The 18,516-nt window shown below is 48.9% G+C and overlaps 3 protein-coding genes across 6 annotated transcripts; 2 read left to right on the top strand and 1 right to left on the bottom strand.

Moving 5' to 3' along the window:
- The first annotated feature begins 294 nt into the window (after nt 1-294).
- LOC147156233 (serine protease HTRA1B-like) lies at nt 295-6,493 on the top strand. 2 transcript variants are annotated; one of them, XM_086064287.1, is made up of 10 exons: nt 295-897; nt 2,493-2,595; nt 2,687-2,801; nt 2,861-2,950; nt 3,469-3,663; nt 3,755-3,787; nt 4,486-4,600; nt 4,669-4,726; nt 5,512-5,607; nt 6,062-6,493. In XM_086064287.1, exons 1-10 carry the CDS (start codon nt 423-425, stop codon nt 6,228-6,230), a joined length of 1,449 nt encoding a protein of 482 aa, XP_085920413.1. In that variant the 5' UTR covers nt 295-422; the 3' UTR covers nt 6,231-6,493. The 2 variants fall into 2 exon arrangements, with proteins under 2 accessions (XP_085920413.1, XP_085920414.1); XM_086064288.1 differs by having other exon boundaries at nt 296-897; nt 2,496-2,595.
- A 545-nt stretch (nt 6,494-7,038) lies between these two features.
- Nucleotides 7,039-13,147, bottom strand: c20h10orf88 (chromosome 20 C10orf88 homolog). 2 transcript variants are annotated; one of them, XM_086064742.1, is made up of 8 exons: nt 12,831-13,147; nt 12,099-12,252; nt 11,814-12,020; nt 11,527-11,587; nt 10,801-11,001; nt 10,550-10,654; nt 10,281-10,478; nt 7,039-8,019 (listed from the first exon to the last, which is right to left on the bottom strand). In XM_086064742.1, exons 1-8 carry the CDS (start codon nt 12,835-12,837, stop codon nt 7,855-7,857), a joined length of 1,098 nt encoding a protein of 365 aa, XP_085920868.1. In that variant the 5' UTR covers nt 12,838-13,147; the 3' UTR covers nt 7,039-7,854. The 2 variants fall into 2 exon arrangements, with proteins under 2 accessions (XP_085920868.1, XP_085920867.1); XM_086064741.1 differs by having other exon boundaries at nt 10,281-10,456; nt 12,831-13,128.
- asb3 (ankyrin repeat and SOCS box containing 3) lies at nt 9,014-18,236 on the top strand. 2 transcript variants are annotated; one of them, XM_086064740.1, is made up of 12 exons: nt 9,014-9,142; nt 11,458-13,269; nt 13,375-13,594; nt 13,877-14,047; nt 14,126-14,238; nt 14,317-14,449; nt 15,020-15,197; nt 15,694-15,900; nt 16,774-16,878; nt 17,012-17,209; nt 17,592-17,725; nt 17,904-18,236. In XM_086064740.1, the coding sequence occupies exons 2-12, from the start codon at nt 13,222-13,224 to the stop codon at nt 18,059-18,061; spliced, it is 1,665 nt and encodes a 554-aa protein (XP_085920866.1). In that variant the 5' UTR covers nt 9,014-9,142; nt 11,458-13,221; the 3' UTR covers nt 18,062-18,236. The 2 variants fall into 2 exon arrangements, with proteins under 2 accessions (XP_085920866.1, XP_085920865.1); XM_086064739.1 differs by having other exon boundaries at nt 13,877-14,238.
- Nucleotides 18,237-18,516: the final 280 nt, after the last annotated feature.

Here is an 18,516-nt window from a genome sequence, read left to right on the forward strand (position 1 = left end):
ACAAGGATGAATTCCGCCTCGGAAATATTTAGAATTGCCGTGACTTTCCCCCCCTGAAAAAGCTTAAATAAGTTCGAAAATACTTCAAATAAGCATTTTCTATACACACCCAAAATGTCACCCTGCCCCCAAATTCAATTTGAATGTTAATAGGTGAATCCACGGAAAGTGAGCCGCGAATAGGCGGGGGTCCACTGTATAGTCGCAATGAAGTCGGTGGTTCGCAGCCCCACCCTGACTGGAAACGTCACAGGCGGCAGCCAATCACACGATGTGTTTACTCGGCGCTTTAAAAAGTGCACCGGGGCAGCCCGGCGTCATTTGGCCGCCAGCTTTGAAAGCTTTGACAGTTGCCTTCTGCGAGCATCCGAACTTCGTCTTCTTTCTTTCCTTCCTCGCGCTCTTTTTTCGTCCCACGCAAGATGATTGCGCTCGCGCTCGTGCTCGTGTGCGCGCTGCTCGCCCCCGCCGACACCTCCAGGCTGTCCAAGCGCTCGGCCGCCGCCGCCGCCGCCGCCGCCTGCGCGGTGACCTGCGAGCCGTCGCGGTGCCCGCCCCCGCCCTCGCCCGCCGACTGCCCGGCCGGGCTGGCGGCGGACGCCTGCGATTGCTGCCGGACGTGCGCGGCCGGCGAGGGCAAGCCGTGCGGCGGCGGCGGCGAACGCCGCTGCGCCGAAGGGCTGACGTGCGCGGCGCCGGACGACGGCGTGGCGCCCACGAGCACGGTGCGAAGCCGCGCCAGGGCGGGCGTGTGCGTGTGCGCCGTCCCCGAACCCGTGTGCGGCAGCGACGGCGTCACTTACGCCAACGTCTGCCGGCTGCGGCGCGACGCCGTCCGAGCGCTTCAGGCCGGCCAGCCGCCGGTCATCCTCATCCAGAGAGGCGCGTGCGGCCGCGGTGAGTTGAGTTGCGGCTCGTGGGCTCGAGCGCATGCGCGAGTGATGCTCGACACAGGTTCGACGCCATGTGCGTGAGGTGTCACACTAAATGGAATCAAATCAAGTTTGTTTAGCGCAAGTTTCTCGCTAAGTGCATTTGTTGTCATTTTGCGAGTAACTTTGCAATTGTTCTTGGCTTTAACTAACTTTAACGAACACTTTCTTTCTTTGTTGCCAGTATAGTGTGTTGCTCAGTTGCTAATTCTTGCAAGAACAAAAAAGAAGTTAAGTTTGTGTCATTCCTCCTGGAATGTTCCACATAGTTGAACATGGCAACATGGCGACGTCGCTTTGTCATCTCACAAGCCAAAAGTGTCTTCAAGCGAGTCAGCGAGCTTCTGCGAGCTGCAACGAGCCCGAGCCCAAAATCATTTTGCAAGAAATTGCACATTTCAAATGTTCAAGCGTGGAGCAATGAGCCAATCAAGCAACGAATGGAACTCCTGAGCATTGACCCAAATAAAAGCGCTTGACCTTCCTGCATGGGAACAGTTTTGCTTCCGTTGCCAAACTTCATCTTTGAAATGGCTGATGTTGTTTTGTGGACCGCAAGTAGGTCTGGAACACGTTTGCCGCCGTGACTCATGGCTGAGAGACGATTGGTCGCCGGGTTGAATGTGGGTCAGACGTTATTTAACCCAGATTGGAGCGACTGCGAATGTTTTTCTCGGCGCGCAGACAAGCTGGGATCCGCCGGCAACGCGGCAACGCTTGCCGCGCTGCTGACTCACCGCTCTCAGGAATCTTCCCCAGTCCGGGCTCGTCCGCTTCCTGATGGGATCGGAGAGCGCCGTCGATTGGCTGATAATCCTTGTTGGGAAAAGCAACGTCGTGGATACCGTTGAAGCGTTCGCCAAGTGCGTGTCCTCATTGGACCTCATTTTAGCGCACTCTCGCCTTTACGAGTCACAGCACGCCGCTAACCCACGTTTCATCACACGCCCGCCTTCTCACAATCAGTTAGCGCGTGCTACGTGCTACGTGCTACGTGCTGGCCAATCAGCATCGAGTAAAAAGTTTGATACCGCTAGAAAGACTATTAGAAATGATGCCATGAAGTCAAGTCTCGTGGTAGCCAATAGTTAGCTCACTTGTCAGTCTTTCCCGTTCCGACCAATCGCGTCTCACTCGGCCATGGAGTGTGTGTTTGTCTTGTCAAACATTTGGACGGACTTCTGCGCGTCTCCTGAGTGGTCGCAGCTGTTGGGAGCGGTCGCGGATGTTTTCAGCATTTCTCCAGCGTGAGCAAGCGCCAAGCTTACGTAAGACAAGACTTGACTCACATCCTTTTCGTTCTTGTTTGCGCGGCTGAAACCTGTCACAGCGCCGCCCTGCTGCTGCGGGAGCGACATGACACTCCAAGTGTAGAAATGTGGGCCACACAAAATATGGGGGGGGGGCTTCTTTTATATTGATTATGAATCATCGATGCGCCTACTGTTGTCAAAACTAACAACAAAATTTGACCTCTGTTGACCTTGAAGTGCTCTCCGGGGCCCCCTAGTGGTCGCGGCGTCGTACGCGTCGGCGCCCCTGACGTTCTTTTTGCATCAGCAGGACAGAAGAACCCCGACAGTCTTCGCTTCAAGTTCAACTTCATCGCCGACGTGGTGGACAAGATCGCGCCGGCCGTGGTCCACATCGAGCTCTACCGCAAGTACGACGAGGCGGCGGAAGTCAGGAAGTCAGGAAGTCACGCGCGACTCATGGCCAAGGCGTGGCAATGATTGTTTTCTCTGCGCGCGCAGGATGGTTTATTCCAAGCGGGAAGTGGCCGTCGCCAGCGGCTCGGGTTTCGTCGTGTCGGAGGACGGCCTCATCGTCACTAACGCCCACGTGGTGGCCAACAAGCATCGGCTGAAGGTGCGTAAATGGAGTCCGGCTGCGCGACGCAGATGTCACCTTTGGCGTCGTGCCCGCAGGTGGAGCTGAAGAGCGGCGCCACCTTTGACGCCAAAATCTTGGACATCGACGAGAAGGCCGACATCGCTCTCATCAAAATCAACGTCCACGTGAGTCATAAGAACAAGAATAACCTTGACACGCACGCAAAGTCAAAGATGAAATGAAACGATGCGTTCAAAGTCACGTCATTAAGAGGTGAAGGCAAACAGGCAACTAAAGATGCTAAATCCAACGTGAAATCGCCAAAGATTAAATGAGCCTTTGCGTTGGAAATCAATTCAAAGTGAGGGAATCAAAGATCAAGTCAAGCAAAGTGAAATCAAAGATCAAGTCCGAGATGCATTGAGTGAATTTCAATTCGCAAACTTGAAGGTAAAGTCAAATGCGAATTCATCAAAGGGGATTCAATCGCAGATGCCGTCGCATTTAAGTCAAATCAAAGATGAAGTCAAAGAAATAATCTAAATAATCGAAAGTGAAATCAGCAACGATGAACGCAATGATTCAATCAGAGAAGTCAACGTGAAATCGGAAGATGACATCAAATCGAAGCTGATTTCAAGCTGAACGCAAAATGTGAAATCTGCGTTCCGACTCGATGATTGCGGCTTTTGCGGCCTTTCAGAACAAGCTGCCGGTTCTGCTGCTGGGCCGCTCGGCGGAGCTGCGCCCCGGCGAGTTCGTGGTGGCCATCGGGAGTCCCTTCTCGCTGCAGAACACCGTCACCACCGGCGTCGTCAGCACCACGCAGCGGCAGGGCAAGGAGCTGGGCTTGCGCAACTCCGACATGGACTACATCCAGACGGACGCCATCATCAACGTGAGAACAAAACGCGAGCGGGCGAGCGAGCGAGCGAGCGAGCTAGCACGTCGCCCGCGTTGACGCTTTTGCTCGTCTCTTTTGCCGGCAGTACGGCAACTCGGGAGGGCCGCTCGTCAACCTGGTGAGTCCTCGGGCGCCGCTCGTCGCCGTAGAGTCGAGCCACGCCTCCGAGCAGACCACATTGTTCTCCTCGTTCCGGCAAAAGCAAAACTGCTGGAAAGAAGATTTGGAGTGCTAAAGCGCCTTTTCCAAAGCGTTCGCACGTCTTGACCTTTTGACCCTTGGACATTTACAGTCGCTCACGTTACCTCAAACACAACTAAATGTTTGGGGAACCGCAACTTTAAAACAATTGTTTGTCAATTTTTTATTTACAAACGTGGAGCTGTCTAATATTTGCATTTTAACTCTTCAATTAATTAACTTTTTAATGTAAAAATTATGTATTTTAACAATTTAAAAAAAAGGCTTATTTTTGAAAGGTATTATTAGTCAAATAGTTTATTCATAGCCAACTGAATACGTAATTAACCAGTTATTCAGTAGAGTAGAACACATTTAAAAATACCAGTTTTATATCAAATAATTGATTTGAATAATTCATTCAAATTCTTAATTTTTTATCTTTATTTTTTAATAAGATCGAATCACTCAATTGTTTAATTAAGTAAATAAAAACGTTGTACAAATAAAATAGTCATGAATGGTCAAGTTGATCATTTATAATCAATGTTATTTGTATTAATTAACCAATGACTTTGTTAAAAAACACACACGCACACACACACACGTGTAAACTAGTTGCGTGTGCGCGTGCAGGACGGCGAGGTGATCGGCATCAACACGTTGAAGGTGACGGCGGGAATCTCCTTCGCGATCCCGTCCGACAAAATAAGAGAATTCCTGGCAGAGTCGCACGTCCGACAGGCCAAAGGTAGCAACAAACTGTTTTTACGCATTACAATCTTGTTTTTATTGTCTTCATTTTTATTTTAATTTTAGGCAGTAACAGCGGCAAGAAGAAGTACATCGGCATCAGGATGATGAGCCTCACGCCAACGTGAGCGACACACGCACACACGCACACACACACACACACACTTGTCTTTGTCTCATCATTGGGACATCTCATTAACATAATGCCTTTCCTAGCCCCGCCCCCTAACCCCAAGCATCAAAAAATAATTGCTTACCCTCAACCATAATTCCAACCTAAAGTCTTGACCCTCAAAAAGAGCTCTGATCTTGTGGGGACCACCAAAATGTCCCCACAAGTTCAAGTCGGTCCCCACAATGATAGTTCAACCTGGAAAAACACGCGTGTGTGTTCCCCACAATGTCGCAAAGACAAAGGCACACGTTTTGTGAGGCCGTCAACGTGGCGGCGGGAGGAGATTCTCCAAAACGCAAGAAGAGCACGTGGTCAACGCCACCAGCATGATTTCTACTTCGAGCGGCTAACATTCGGACCTGTGTTATTACCGGGCCGCACTCGTGTCTAATGACAGAGCGGGCGAAATGTGACACAAATGTTCTTTGGACGACATGAACGTGCGAGCGGTCATCACATTTGTCACAATCGTGCAAGCCAACACGAAGCAAGAACCTTTTTGTGCTGGACGATCGAAATGGAGTCGAGCAATGCGGTGGGAAATGGAAAAAACATGTGCATGAAAAAAAGAAAAAAAGAAAAGTCGCACATGGACAAAAGTCAAACCTGCTTAATGTTATCGAAATGTTATTTTTCCCATGAAAATCACACAAATGATTATTTCTTGTTGCAATGATGTAAAAGTGACTCATTTCCTACCCCCCACCCCCCCCCCCCCTCCCTCCCCCCTCCAGTCTAGCCAAGGAGCTGAAAGACAGGCAGTCGGACTTCCCAGACGTCACCTCAGGCGCTTACGTCATCGAAATCCTCAGCCGGACACCTGCCGAGGCGTGAGTGCACGAAAACAATCGGCGTCGGCGAAACTCGATTCGAAAACAACATGGTCACGAGTAAACAAACAGACACCAAACATAACAATGATCACCGATGGAGCAAAAAAAAAAAAAAACGGAGCAATCAGCTCAGCATGTACGACGGCGTATTAGAATTACGTGTATTTCTTCTAACTTTCTGACTTTTTGTCCTCGCAAATCTGCCACTTTATAAACTCACAAAGTTGCCTCTTTATAAATTACGAGGTTTTTTTTTCTTGGAATATTGCCCCCGTCCTCCAATTTTTTTTTTAATATATATATATATATATACGTGGCCCTAACACGCCGTTGTATCATGGCTACCGCATGTATTTAGTGTCGTTTCATGTTTTTCATTTTGTTGTCAGATTGAACTTTGACGCATATTTGTAGTAAGAAAACGTTGACTGGCGTCTTTTTTCCGACGCAGCGCCGGCTTGCGCGAGAGCGACGTGATCATCAGCATCAACGGCGAGCGCGTGACGTCAGCCAGCGACGTGAGCGCCGCCATCAGGCGCGACGACAGGCTGCGGCTGGTGGTGAGGCGCGGCAACGAGGACGTCATCGTCACCGTCGTGCCCGACGACGTCAAGCCGTGACCGGCGCCAACGCCCGCCCGCGCTTCCGCCGGCCACCGACGGGGGGCGCCAACGCCTGTTGACTTTAAGGACCTTCCGGGCGGACTCTCCAGACCACGCGTCGTCACGAACGCACAGCGAAGACGCACACGCAAGCAGTTGCTACTTGTGTGTCCATCAAGTGGTTGCTAGGTTACTGTACCTTTTGGGACTTGTATTTTGGAAGTTGTTTTTATGTGTATGACCTTTTTTTCTAAAGAAAATACAATTATTTTTTAACAGAATCCTACTGTGTCTGTGTTTGTTTTTGCTTTTTTGTGTGTGTGTGTTCGCATATTGTTTCTTTTATTGTCTGCAGGTTTTTGTTGTTTCCATTGTGCCTTTGAAGCGTTGTTTTTTGTGTCTTCACACTTATGAAAAGGCACACTCGATATGATTTTCAATGGACATTGCAAACTTTCTTTCGCAAGTGGAGCCGCCCTTGTGGCCCGGGGGTACACATTGCGCCCTCCTGTAACATTTGATATGAAGTAACAACAACATGTGTACATTGGATTTGTGGTGAATGTGCTTGCAGTGATTTAAGCAAACAGGAAGCTGCCCGGCGGGCCCAAATAACTCAACAGAACCATTCGGCCGGCGCCAAGCGAGCTCGCCAAAGCTGCGACGGGTCAGAAGTGCAAGAGTGAGTATGACGTCATGTTTATTTCTTGATGCTTCCGACATGATGTCACTGTGCTTCAGCTCTTGCGATGTTTTGGCGTGTCGCTGTTTCCGAAACATTCAGTGATGGGAAGTAACCAAGTACAAAAATACTCTACAGTGTTACTGTACTTAAGATTTTTTACTTTGAGTATTAATTTTACTGTGACATTTTTCAACCTCTGCAGATAACAAGAAAAGATGAAAATAATAATTTAAAAAAATACCGTTTTAATTGATATGCCTTTATTAAAAAAAAAAAATGCATCATTTGAAATTGGCTAAAAGGCATAAACATAAATTATTATTCAGTTCTGTAACATCTGTCAGGCAATCGGCAAAAATGTCGATCGTTGTGATTTCCAAAGTAAAAGCAGCCGCTTGCAAATGTCTTATTTTGGAAAAACACCTATATCATCACTTTGCTTTTATGGAATTGAGAAATTGGAGAATACTTCCTGTTGTGAGGCTGAAATTTTAAGTTCAACAGCATCTCGAAGTAATTAATCGATTTATCAAAAATAGTGATCGATTATTTGGGTAATCAATTGGTGGTTGATTAATTTAGAAAGTGGCCAGCTTCTGCCATTTAAAAATGGAATCTGATCATTCATTTGATTTTTGTTTCAATTGTTATCATTTGCTAATGTAGCAGTTTTGGTTGGTTAGTTGACATGGTTAGCAAAGCTACTGTGAGCAGTGACCACCCCCCCCCCCAGCCCCCCAACCCCTTCTGAATATGAGCATGATGCAATTTACCACACAGTTCGTTCCATGTGAGTGTCTTCTCCATGCTCCATGCAAGTGTGTTCATTTCGTATTTGTCCCGTTCGAGAAATGTCCCATAAGTCAAGTTAGCGCAGAATTCCACGTACGTTACTTGAGTTAGTGCACACGTTTGGCGCCGTCAGCTTTGCCGTGCTAGGACTTCTGGCCGTCAGCCTCACGCGGGTCCGAGGGCGGCGCTGCGGCAGACGCCCCCTGCTGGAGGGCAGCGAGCAGCACTTTGTCCAGCTTGTGCTCCAGAGCGTCCAAGCGGCGGTCCACGTGCTCCTTCAGACGCCGCTCCATTTCCTCCAGGCGACGCTCCATGGACGCGTCTGCAGTCCTGAGGGACAAACAACAAACAAACAACAAACAAGTCCACTGTAAGACAGTTTGCTGTTTTTTTCCAATGAGTCTTTGTCGTGTCTTCACGTGGATTTGAACATGTCTTAGGTGTTTTGTTCTGTGGTCGGCGTGTTGTTTTTCCAGGTATTTTTATCGTGTCTTTGTTGTCCACGTGCATCAGTGCCAAGCAGGGATGCTAAGCTAACGCTAGCTTACAAACAAAGTGCTGATGTTTTAAGAAACGCTCTGTCAATCGGTCCACTTGCTGACTCGGAACAATATATTCTTGGACGTTTTCTGGGTTTGTGTGATTGACGTTAAGCTCAAAATAAAACACCCGCAGGAAGCCATGCTGACCAGCAGTCTTGGCATTCGCAGAACTTGTCACTCGCTGACCGCCACAAAAACTCTTTGGAGAGACCGCCACAGATCTGCTTCCAGCTGTGGGACACTTGAAGATGTACAACAAAACCTCACGCCTGAAAAAACAACAAGAAGAAGGCGTTCACATGAAAGGAAGACTTGAAGCAGATGTCAGAGTTGATGTTCCTCCAAAATGTTTTCACTTGGGCAACGCATAATCCCTCACAAAGGCGGAAAAGACAAGTCCAAACAGATGTGCTGAGCGATGAGATCAGCATGTAAAAACACACGCACACAAAAGAAAATCGTGTCAAACAGTATACTAGCCACCAGTAGAGCTGGAAAAAGAAAAGAAAAAAATACTCAGTTACTCAACTACAAAAATAGGTGGAAACAACATTTCTGCCTCGAAGATTTGCCGTCATTGTTTCCTATGCGGACATTTCTTGCAAATGTGAGCATTGCGATCAAGTTAACTATTTATTCATTTTTTTATTGCTCATTTATGAGTACACGGAGCTCCCCCAAAAGAGAGCGAAAAAGAAATGTATCCTGGATCTGCCACGAGCAGCACTCGAGGCTTTGGCTCGGTTTTGGATGTTCACCACTTTACCAGTGGGGGGCAGCAATGCGCCAAACGTGCCCAGTCTGTCGGAAATCATGAAGAAGAACAAGAAGGAAGCTCATTACCCGCATTGTAGCTAACAGGCTAACTATGATTTCTTCTGGATTGTTCTTGTGGAAGCATCGTCTGTAACGTGAGTTTGAAGACACAATTCCAAATGTAAAATACAAAATATACTGTACATATGTGAATGGTAGTTAGCGTTTGCTGACCTAAAAGTTATCACTAGCCTGCTAAATGCTAATCGCGATTGCTAACCGTTTAGCAGAGGCTAATTTTAATGGCAGAGAAGAAGAAGTAAAAGGTAAAAAATGCACTTCAATTCATGTCCAACCTTAATAAGGAAAAAATATGTATATTTATTCTAAATGCATAAAATGAGTAACAGTCACCAGGCATTGACAGGCCACTATAGACAAACACGGACTGGTCGCCAGTCAATGTAGGGCACTTAAAAAGAAAAACTGGACTGGTCTCTGTGGTCAGCATCAACCAATCACAAGTTGAACAGACAAACAATCCCATATAGACAAACAACAGACTGGTCACTAATCGGTGGCAGGGGACATATAGATAAGGAATGGACTTGTCATCTGTCAGTCACCGACAAACCACGGAAAGGACTAGTCGCCAGTCAGCGGCAGGGGGCGCATCATAGGATGACATCCAAGCACTACGTTTGTCACAAAGTAGCACCTCAACTCACTTCAAAATGGTTCCTTGGCCTTCTTGTTCCAAGATGCCGCCAAAGTACTCATGTAAATCAGTGCTTAACAAATAATGGAACGGTCGGCAAACAGATGAAGCCAGTACGTAAATGACAAACACACACAAGAAGCAAAAAAGCAAGACTCACGCTTGAATTTTGGACGTTAGTGGGGCGTCCCTTTGCGGTTCTGAACTCGTCCGGGTGCCGTCACGCTCGGCTGACTCGCCCGCTATCAAAGCTCACATTGTGGCGCCACAACCACATCTTTTGTTCGCCGTTTGTCACGGAGGAGGTGGGTTTCCCGTCACCATGGTTACCAGAAAAAGCGACACAATTCAGATGGAGTCTATCCTCGCAAACTTTGGGTTACGCCCTGGATTGGTCGCCAGTTAATCACAAGGCACGTGCAGACAAACAAAGCACTGCTTGACAGTCAGTCAAGGGACCAAAAGATCAGATTTTTATTTTCCTGCCAACTATCGGAATCTGCGTGAAAAAATCTCCACCAGTCTGACCCGAACTGAACCTTGGCATGTGTGTGCGCGCAAGTGGCGTAACTTACTGTGCGTTGCTGTGGTCCACCTTGAGTCGCGTCAGCTGAGCGGAAAGCTCGTCGTGCAGCATGTCGGCATCGCGCCCGCTCGACAGGAAGCGGCGCATCAGCTCGGCCAGCCGGCCGTCCGGCGCCGGCCCATTTGGTGCCGTTCGGGGGGCGGGCCCGACCGAGTCCACTGGGGGCTAACACGGTGAAATTAAAATGCTGAATTCATCGGTTAGTAGATCAAGTTGACATCCACGTTAGCGTGTTCAATACGTGTGCGGTAGCGGTACCTGGACGGCGGCAGCGGCGGCGGCGGCGGTCCCGACACTTGCCGGGGGGCCCAAAGCGGATAAGAGGCCCCCGCCCATCAGGAGCGGCAGGAAACTGCTGTGGTTCTGAGTGGGGAAGGGGCAAACAGAGTGTTGTATGTCACCATACGGCGGCCATATTGGAGGGGGCAGGCCCAAATAAGAGCCATGGCTTTAACAAGCTTGGATGTAGCAAACAAGTGGCAAGCAAAGTGTCGCGTACGAGGACGTACCTTCTGCTGGAGACGCACCATGTCCATCAGGTTCTGAGCCCCCGGCGAGAGGCTGCCGCCCATCTCGTCCACCAGACTCTGGACCTGCTGCAGGTCGATGGCGCCGCCGCCGCCGCCTTGGGCCGGGCCGGACCGCAGGGGCCGGAGCGCCACCACCAAGCCGCACAGCAACACGCTGCTTCGACCCGCCAGAGAGAGCAGCTGAGGGGGAGCCAGGTTTTGCAAGCCGTTAACAAAAGTAAATAAATCCAAAGGAAGCTTTCTTTGGACACTTGCAACAAAAATGGAAGAAGAAAAAAATCTTTTTTTTTTTCAAAAAGGAGTTGCCAGCAATTGGTTGACGTCATTTCATATTACAGGGGGAAAAAACAACAAAGAAAATGACTTGTCTCAAAAATATGCAGCTCAAAAAATTGGGGACATTGGATCGAAGTCTTATTTGTGTGTTTTTTAATTTTTATTTTATTGCTCTTTTTTGTTCAAAGTTTGAAAATATTGGAGAAAATAAAACATTACTGTAGAGACAACAGCATATGTTTACTTCGTTCTTCTTCAGCTATATTTAATAATTTACTTAAAAAAAAAGGTTTGGTTTGTTTCGGGTTCGATGTGATATTTTCTACCTCACTTGGTGGCTTTTTTCAATTTGTGTTGCAGGCAAAAAGTTGGCTGCGCCAAGAAATTTTTGAAAAGGTACAAACAAAGCGAGCGCTCGTGCTTCGTCACCTTGACGTTGCATGACGACAGCGCGTCGTCCAGGCTCAGCTGCTTCCTGTAGAAAGGTCCTCTGCACACACAACGACAAAATAAAACTATTTCACGATATTTCAACAGTTTTCTCACAATAATGATTGATCAACACTAATAAACAATGTAGGAATGATCAATATGCAACACTTAATTCCACACAACCTCCGCAGGTGTTTACATTTTCAATGATCACGTCTACAACATTCCTAGGAAATCACAATGTCCCATCCCTGTAGTAATTGGAGGGCTGGCTTATTATTGACCTGTCGTCGTGCCGGATGTGGTCCTGCTTGTGGCCCCGGACCGTCGCGCAGTACTCGCCCGTGGGCAGGTACACCTCCATGGTGCGAGCCTCGCTGACCAGCGCCAGGCGGCCAATGGCGGCCAAGCCGGCGGGGACGCAGCTCAGCGTCAGGACGCAGGGCTCGCCGCTGTCAGCGTCCGCTCGCTCCAACAGGACTCCCTCGCCCCTGAGACATGGATGTGGGGAGGGGGCTCCTTATAAACTTTTACTTGGAGCCCCAACTTGGTCCGCGGTGGCTTCCTACCCAAGTCTCTGCCTCAGCTCGTCTTCTTCTTCGCCGACGCCATCATCCAACGCCGTGACGTCAACCGCCAGCAGAATGTCGGCCAGGCCGAGGCCTTCGCTCCGACACCGCCACGCCGCTCCCATCGTCACGTCCACGTTGGCACCAGACGCCGCTTTGACGGGGAGACGTCACATCATCATCATCGTATCACTGTCATTTTCTCATCATCAAAAGCTTTTTTCAAAATAATAGTCACCATATTTAAAAAATGATAGCAGGCCACAAAGGGACAAACTGATTGCTGGTAAACGGGAGATGAGGACAAAATCTATGATTTAGTCAAATAAGCTTAGCAAAACATTGCTTTTGACTTGATCCTGCTTTTATTATGAGTGTGTATTGTGCATTTGTTTTCATGAAAGCCTGGTTGTTGATGGGATGACAAACAAAGACTTCTCAGTTCCAGGAGGGGTTGTGAGCATTGCGCGGGCCGGTCCAAAAATGCCGGTGCCCATTTTTTGTGCCAGTCTGTCCCTGGGCAAGACACACTAAACAATCAATGGACTGATCATCACAGTCAATCACTAAGCACATAAAGAAACACAATAGTTAGGTCGGCGGTCAGCGACGAGTCACATGAAGTCAAGCAATGGACTGGATTTGGTCTCGGTAACATCAAAATCACATATCGAGCACGTCCATTCAGATGATTGACAAGATGAAGCAGTATATAATATTCATTCCTAGTACCTGCCATGTCTCCCGCTTCAAAGTGTTAATGACGCCGATTTGTCCTATTTCATCTCGGAATGTCTTCTGGCTCGTTCGATCATCAATCGACTCCGCTGTAATAGTTTAATCGTGGAAAGTAAATAAAATCGGAGGCTTTTCTAGTGGATTCTGTTCAAGCTGGGGAGAAAACGCGTCTTGCTGCACTTCCGGGGCGTTGCGGTGACGTATTAAAAGCGCGACTGTTTGTTTTTGATAGCGCGTCTTATGACTTCTGGAATCGTCGATGCCGTGCGTTTTCCCAACCATTTCGCCGTCAATGCTGCCGCGTTACAGGACGACAAAGTGACACCAAAAAAAAGGCGACTTGACGTCAAACGTTGAATCAAAACTTCACCGACTGAGCTCGCTGATGGCTTCATTGAGCTGCCGCAACTCACTTCAAGCTTCTTCCGCTTCGGTAAAGTCGCATTTTGAATTTCAAGTACTGCGTTTTGTTTTTTGTTTTAATTCACATGCAACATCTCCAGTATGGCGAACGTAACGCAAAGGTGTCTTCGTTTAGCGTCGCTTAGGGATGGACTTCAGCGAGTGCTACGAGGACTCCGTGTCCAGCGTGGCGGCCGCGGTTCGCGGCGGCTGCAGGAAGCTCTTGAGGCGGCTGATCCGCGAGGGTCGCAGCGTCGACAGCGCCGACAACCGCGGCTGGAGAGCCGTCCACGAGGCGGCCGCCGCAGGCAGGTGGGGCTGCCTCAAGGAGATCCTCTCTGCGGCCGCCGTGACGGGTAAGCGCAACCGCAACATGCATGCTGCTATCAATGTCTTTCAAAACGTCAAGGTCCCAGTCGAAAACAAATCTTTTTGACAGCCTCTGGTTTTGATTTGCATCCTGAGGACCAAAATGTCTCATTTTGGACGGAGAGGACACACCTGCACCTACCAGACTCGTGCACTCTTTGTCCTCTTCTCCAGACAACGAATTCACCTGGAGAACAAGGGTGCACTGTTGTCAGGCAAACTCGGCATTGGTTCCTTTAAAAGTGTGCTGTTTTTTTCCTCCCATGCAGCCGGCTCGTCGTCGGGCTTCCAGGCGTACGTCAACTCGGCCACCCACGAGGGAGAGTCGGCCTGCTTCCTGGCGGCGAGACATGGCCACTTGGACGCCGTCCGCCTCCTCCTCAAAGCCCGGACCAACATCGACCAGCTGACCAACGACCTCTCGTGTCCCCTCTACGCAGGTAAATGCAACCTTTGTGTTTGGGTTGGTGGCGTGCGTGTTGAGTCGAAGCCGCTAAGTCGCAAATGCGCTCCGGCAGCGGTCAGCAACGGCCACAAGGACGTGGTGCAGCTGCTGGTGACCAAGGGCGCCAAGTTGAACAGATGGCACACGGCCTCCTGCTGGACGTGCCTTCATCAAGCCGTCTATCAGGTCGTCCGCTCACACACACACACACAAAAAGTTCTCCATCCTGCTTGGAATCTTTAGCCCCGATGTTTGCTCTTGTAGAATCACGCAGACATCGTTCGCATCCTGGTGCAGTCGTCCGACCTGGAGGCGCGCGACGACTTCAAGATGACGCCGCTCTTTGTGGCGGCGCAGTACGGACGGCGGGAATGTCTGGAGATCCTGGTCCGCGCCGGTAAGCTTCTCACGTTCTGTCCGCTTTGTAGTAAGGTGGCCGTTTTGTAAGGCTGTTGTTGGAATGAGCTCAGGTTATTCTGGGGTGGCGCAACTTTTGCCTTTATTGGCCACATCTCGAAAAGTGGAAGGATTGTACGTCTTGCTAATGTTTTAGGAAGACTTTTTTGGGGGGGGGGGTGTTGACTGACTGACTGACTGACTGAGGAACTCCTGAAGCTTGTTTTGTTTTTGTCTCAGAATTGTAGGAAAATGTATGCTCTGTAAACACAATCATGAAACCACGAGTACCTTTTGGCTTGTTGGACACTCTAAAAACAGTTGGGTCAAAAACGGACCGATCCTCTACTTGGGTTTATTTAACCCCTTTTAGTGTAAAGCAACTCATAAATATTGGTCAGATCCATTACTTAGGTCAAGAAATGGGGTCATTTTGTATAAAACAACCCAAAAGTTGGGTCAAATTGACCCATAAAGTGCATCGATCCATAATTGGGTTACTTTTGACCCAACAGTTTTTAGAGTGGAGGAAACAGAAATGTGTGTTTGTTTTTGTTTGTTTTGTAATCAGGCGCCAACGTGAACACGCAGGCCTCGGACCTGGCCTCGCCGCTCCTGCTGGCTTCCCAGGAAGGTCACCTTTCTTGCGTGAACTTTCTGCTGGACCACGGCGCCGACGCCAACCTGGCGTGCAGCCGCCACTGGCCCCAGCTTCCCATCCACGCCGCCGCGCAGTTTGGCCATCTCGGGTAGCTGCTCGTTCCCGCTCGAGCAAACGGCGAACTCGGGCCTCTGCTAAATAATTTGCAGTGAATTATGTGCCGTCATATTCAAAAGCGCACACCTGCATGTGGGCACCGCCGAGATGAAATAAGGTATTATTTGTGTGGTACCAAATGTCACCAGATGACGTCAGCGATCATTTTGGCTTTGGCCTGACAACAAAAATAGTGAACTGCTTTTAGGATTATGAGGAGTTCCTTGAAAAAAAACGTCTCTCTTGGTCCCAGAATTTTGAGAGATTCAAATTGAGAAAACTTTATATTTTCCTTTAGGACAATTAAAGGAGCAGAGTTCACACCATTCAATTAAGGCTCAGGGCGTGGCTAATTTTGGGGTGTGGTGGAAACGATCATCAGTACGTTAATCTCTCAAATGTGTTGACATTATTGGCCAGTCACTTCTTATATGCTGTATTTTTCATTTGTCCTAAGTGCGTTTAGTATTGTTGGACTCCGCCCACAGGATCCTCAGGCGGCTGGTGAGCGCCACGGAGCGCGCGTGCGACCGCGGCGCGGGCACGGTGAGTCCGCTCTACCTGGCCGTGCAAGGCCACCAGGCGTCCAGCGTGGAGCTGCTTCTGGCGCGAGGCTTCAGCCCCGACGCGCAGGACTGCAGCGAGCTCTTGGGCCTGCACTCGCCGCTCTCCCTCGCCTTAAGCAGCGGACTCAGGCAAACAAGCGCCCGCGCAGCGTACACACACACACACGCCACCGCCACCAGGGGGCGACCTTCCCGACCCCCTCTTGAATGCTGCGTTCCAGGACGCTCACAAACTCGGTTATATCCGCGTTCCGACCTGAAAGCGTTTGTGGTCGAAAGTAAACAATCAAAATGGCGGATAGCGATCAATTGTTTTTTATTTTGGTCCTCAAAACTCATTTTGGCCTTCTCGCAATTTTGCTTCATTTCTTGTTTTTATCTTATTTCATAAGGATTTCAGACAGTTCAGAAGTATTGTAGAGTGACGTCACTGAAGTCGGGGGTCTTCCCCCAGCCCCCCCCCCCCCCCCGACTTCGCAAGTGGAATTTTTGAGTTCCCGTACACACTTCCCGGTTTGAACTCTGAAAAGTCCGACTTCCGACCATCCTCGAATGCATTTTTTGCATATCTTGGCATTTTTTAAAGAGCATTAAGTCATTAAATGAGATCTGCTAAGTTCAAGGCCTTGAATGTAATGAAGGAGCGTTAAATACGATGTCGAGAGGCATCGCAATTTTTAATACAATTGTTGCTTATGCTTTATTTGACATACGTTGTACAAAGGAGTCGCTATAACTCAATTTAGCAATAAACATATTTGTGGGGACTTTATTATAATTTACAGTGGACAAAATGTCCTGGAGTTCACAAGTTGCTTCATGTTCCAAGTACCAATTGCTCCGAATTGGATCATAGAAAAATGTACTGTTCCCATCACCAACATGAAACAATATTGCCGCCTAGTGGCAGAAAATGACATCAACACAAATGTGTGACTCAATGTTTCACATTGGTTTGAAACGTAACTGTTAACTTCATGAATTACTGTGCGCTCGCCACAGCGAGGCGGCCATGATGTTGCTGGCGGCGGGCGCTGCGCTGCGCCAGGACGAGTGGAGGCTGGTGTTGGCCCGGAACGACCTGCTCATGCTGGTTCTGGATCACAGGTCAACAATAGTTTTCAAAAACAATTCTTCCAAACCTTAAGCACACGCCCAGTCGGGGGTGAGCAGAAGGCGGGGCCAATGGGGGCGTGGCGTTGATCCTCCGAATGAACAAATGGGGCTTCCTGCCTTGCAGGTGGATTTCCCCCCCGCGACTCTTGAGCGACGACTCTGCGGCGGCGGCGGACGTCGGTCAGAGCAAGACGGCGTTGAGGCCGTCCGAGTTCAGCGACATGTTGACGACGGCGCTGGAGCGGCCCGAGTTTGCCGCCAGCTGGCTGCCGGCGCTGCTCCGTGCCGGACTGAAGCCCGAGTTGCTGCTGCACGTCAGCTTGTGCGTCGCTCGCCTCGTGTCGCTTTCAACGCCGCTTCCGACGTTCGCTTGCTTTGCACAAAAACACACGCAGAAATGTTCCACATGCTCACACGACCATCTTTTCTTTTTTCTCATGGTAGTTTTTCTGCAGTGAACAGTTTCCGCTTCTGAATTTGAAAAGAATTGCTGAAAACGTGCAGACAAAAAAAAAAAACTAGGGCTTTAATGGATCATTTTTTTAATTAATCAATTTGTAATTTTTGATTCAAGTGAATTAATGTCTTCTTTATGGAAGAATTGAGCGTTATTTGAAATGACAGGACAAACGCACTGCGCAGTCACACATTTTTGCGCGTCCAACATCATTTCCACAAATGAACGTACATTTTTGTGCTTCCAGACTGTGTGAGGCGGACAGCGAGATTGTCAACTTTCTGCTGCAGTTGGTCAACTGGTCAATGTTGGCGCCCCCTTTGAAGGGCATCCTGTGCCAAAGACGGGCCCAGTTCACCTGGCAACCATTCCCACAATTTGGTAGTCCCACTTTTCCATGACATGACGATATTCCATTGCACGTTGTTTTCCTCAGACTTCCTCTAAATTGTCCCGAGGGGTGTCTCCGTGTGTCCTTGTCTCCGTGTGTCCGTCCCCGTCCCCTCGGCAGCATTGGCTGGTGATTAACATTTTCCCTGCGGTCTCCTCCTCCACACAGACTCCATCCCCGACCTGTCGCACCTGTGCCGGTTGCAGATCAGGATGTTGATGGGACCGGACGTGGTGGCGAGGACGGACCTGGTCCGGAGGCTCCCCGTGCCAGCGTGCGTCCAGCACTTCCTGCAGTTCCGTGACATCATCGAGCATTCCCTCTAACGCACTTTGGTTCCGTGACCTTTTGAGGATGATTCTGCTGCAGTGGCCGGATTGAATTGAGGATAACGTTGTTGGTGAATGTTAAATAAATTCCTATTGAAATTTGTTACAAAAGAATTTGCATTATATTTTTGTTCTGCGTCTTAAATAAAGTGTTGCTTGTTATACATTTGGAGCAGGCGTCAAGTGTGAATAGTTTTGATCAAACTAGGTGTTACACTGATGTTCAAAGTGCTGGAATTTACAGTTACTTTAGGGGGGGGGGGGACTCTTGTTTTCATGTTTGTCACGTTTGTGATGCAAACTTATTTCTTAATACTCCTTTATTTATATAAGGAAATAATGAGGGGGGATTTTTTTCTGGAGGTCAAAATGTGTTGTGATAAACCAAAACAATTGATCGAAATCAGCCAACTTTGTTTACATTACAGAGAACTCCGATGTCCCACTTTCCT

Source organism: Leptonotus elevatus, chromosome 20, assembly GCF_054856555.1.
Source record: "Leptonotus elevatus isolate MCC_2025b chromosome 20, RoL_Lele_1.0, whole genome shotgun sequence".
Classification (NCBI taxonomy): domain Eukaryota; kingdom Metazoa; phylum Chordata; class Actinopteri; order Syngnathiformes; family Syngnathidae; genus Leptonotus; species Leptonotus elevatus.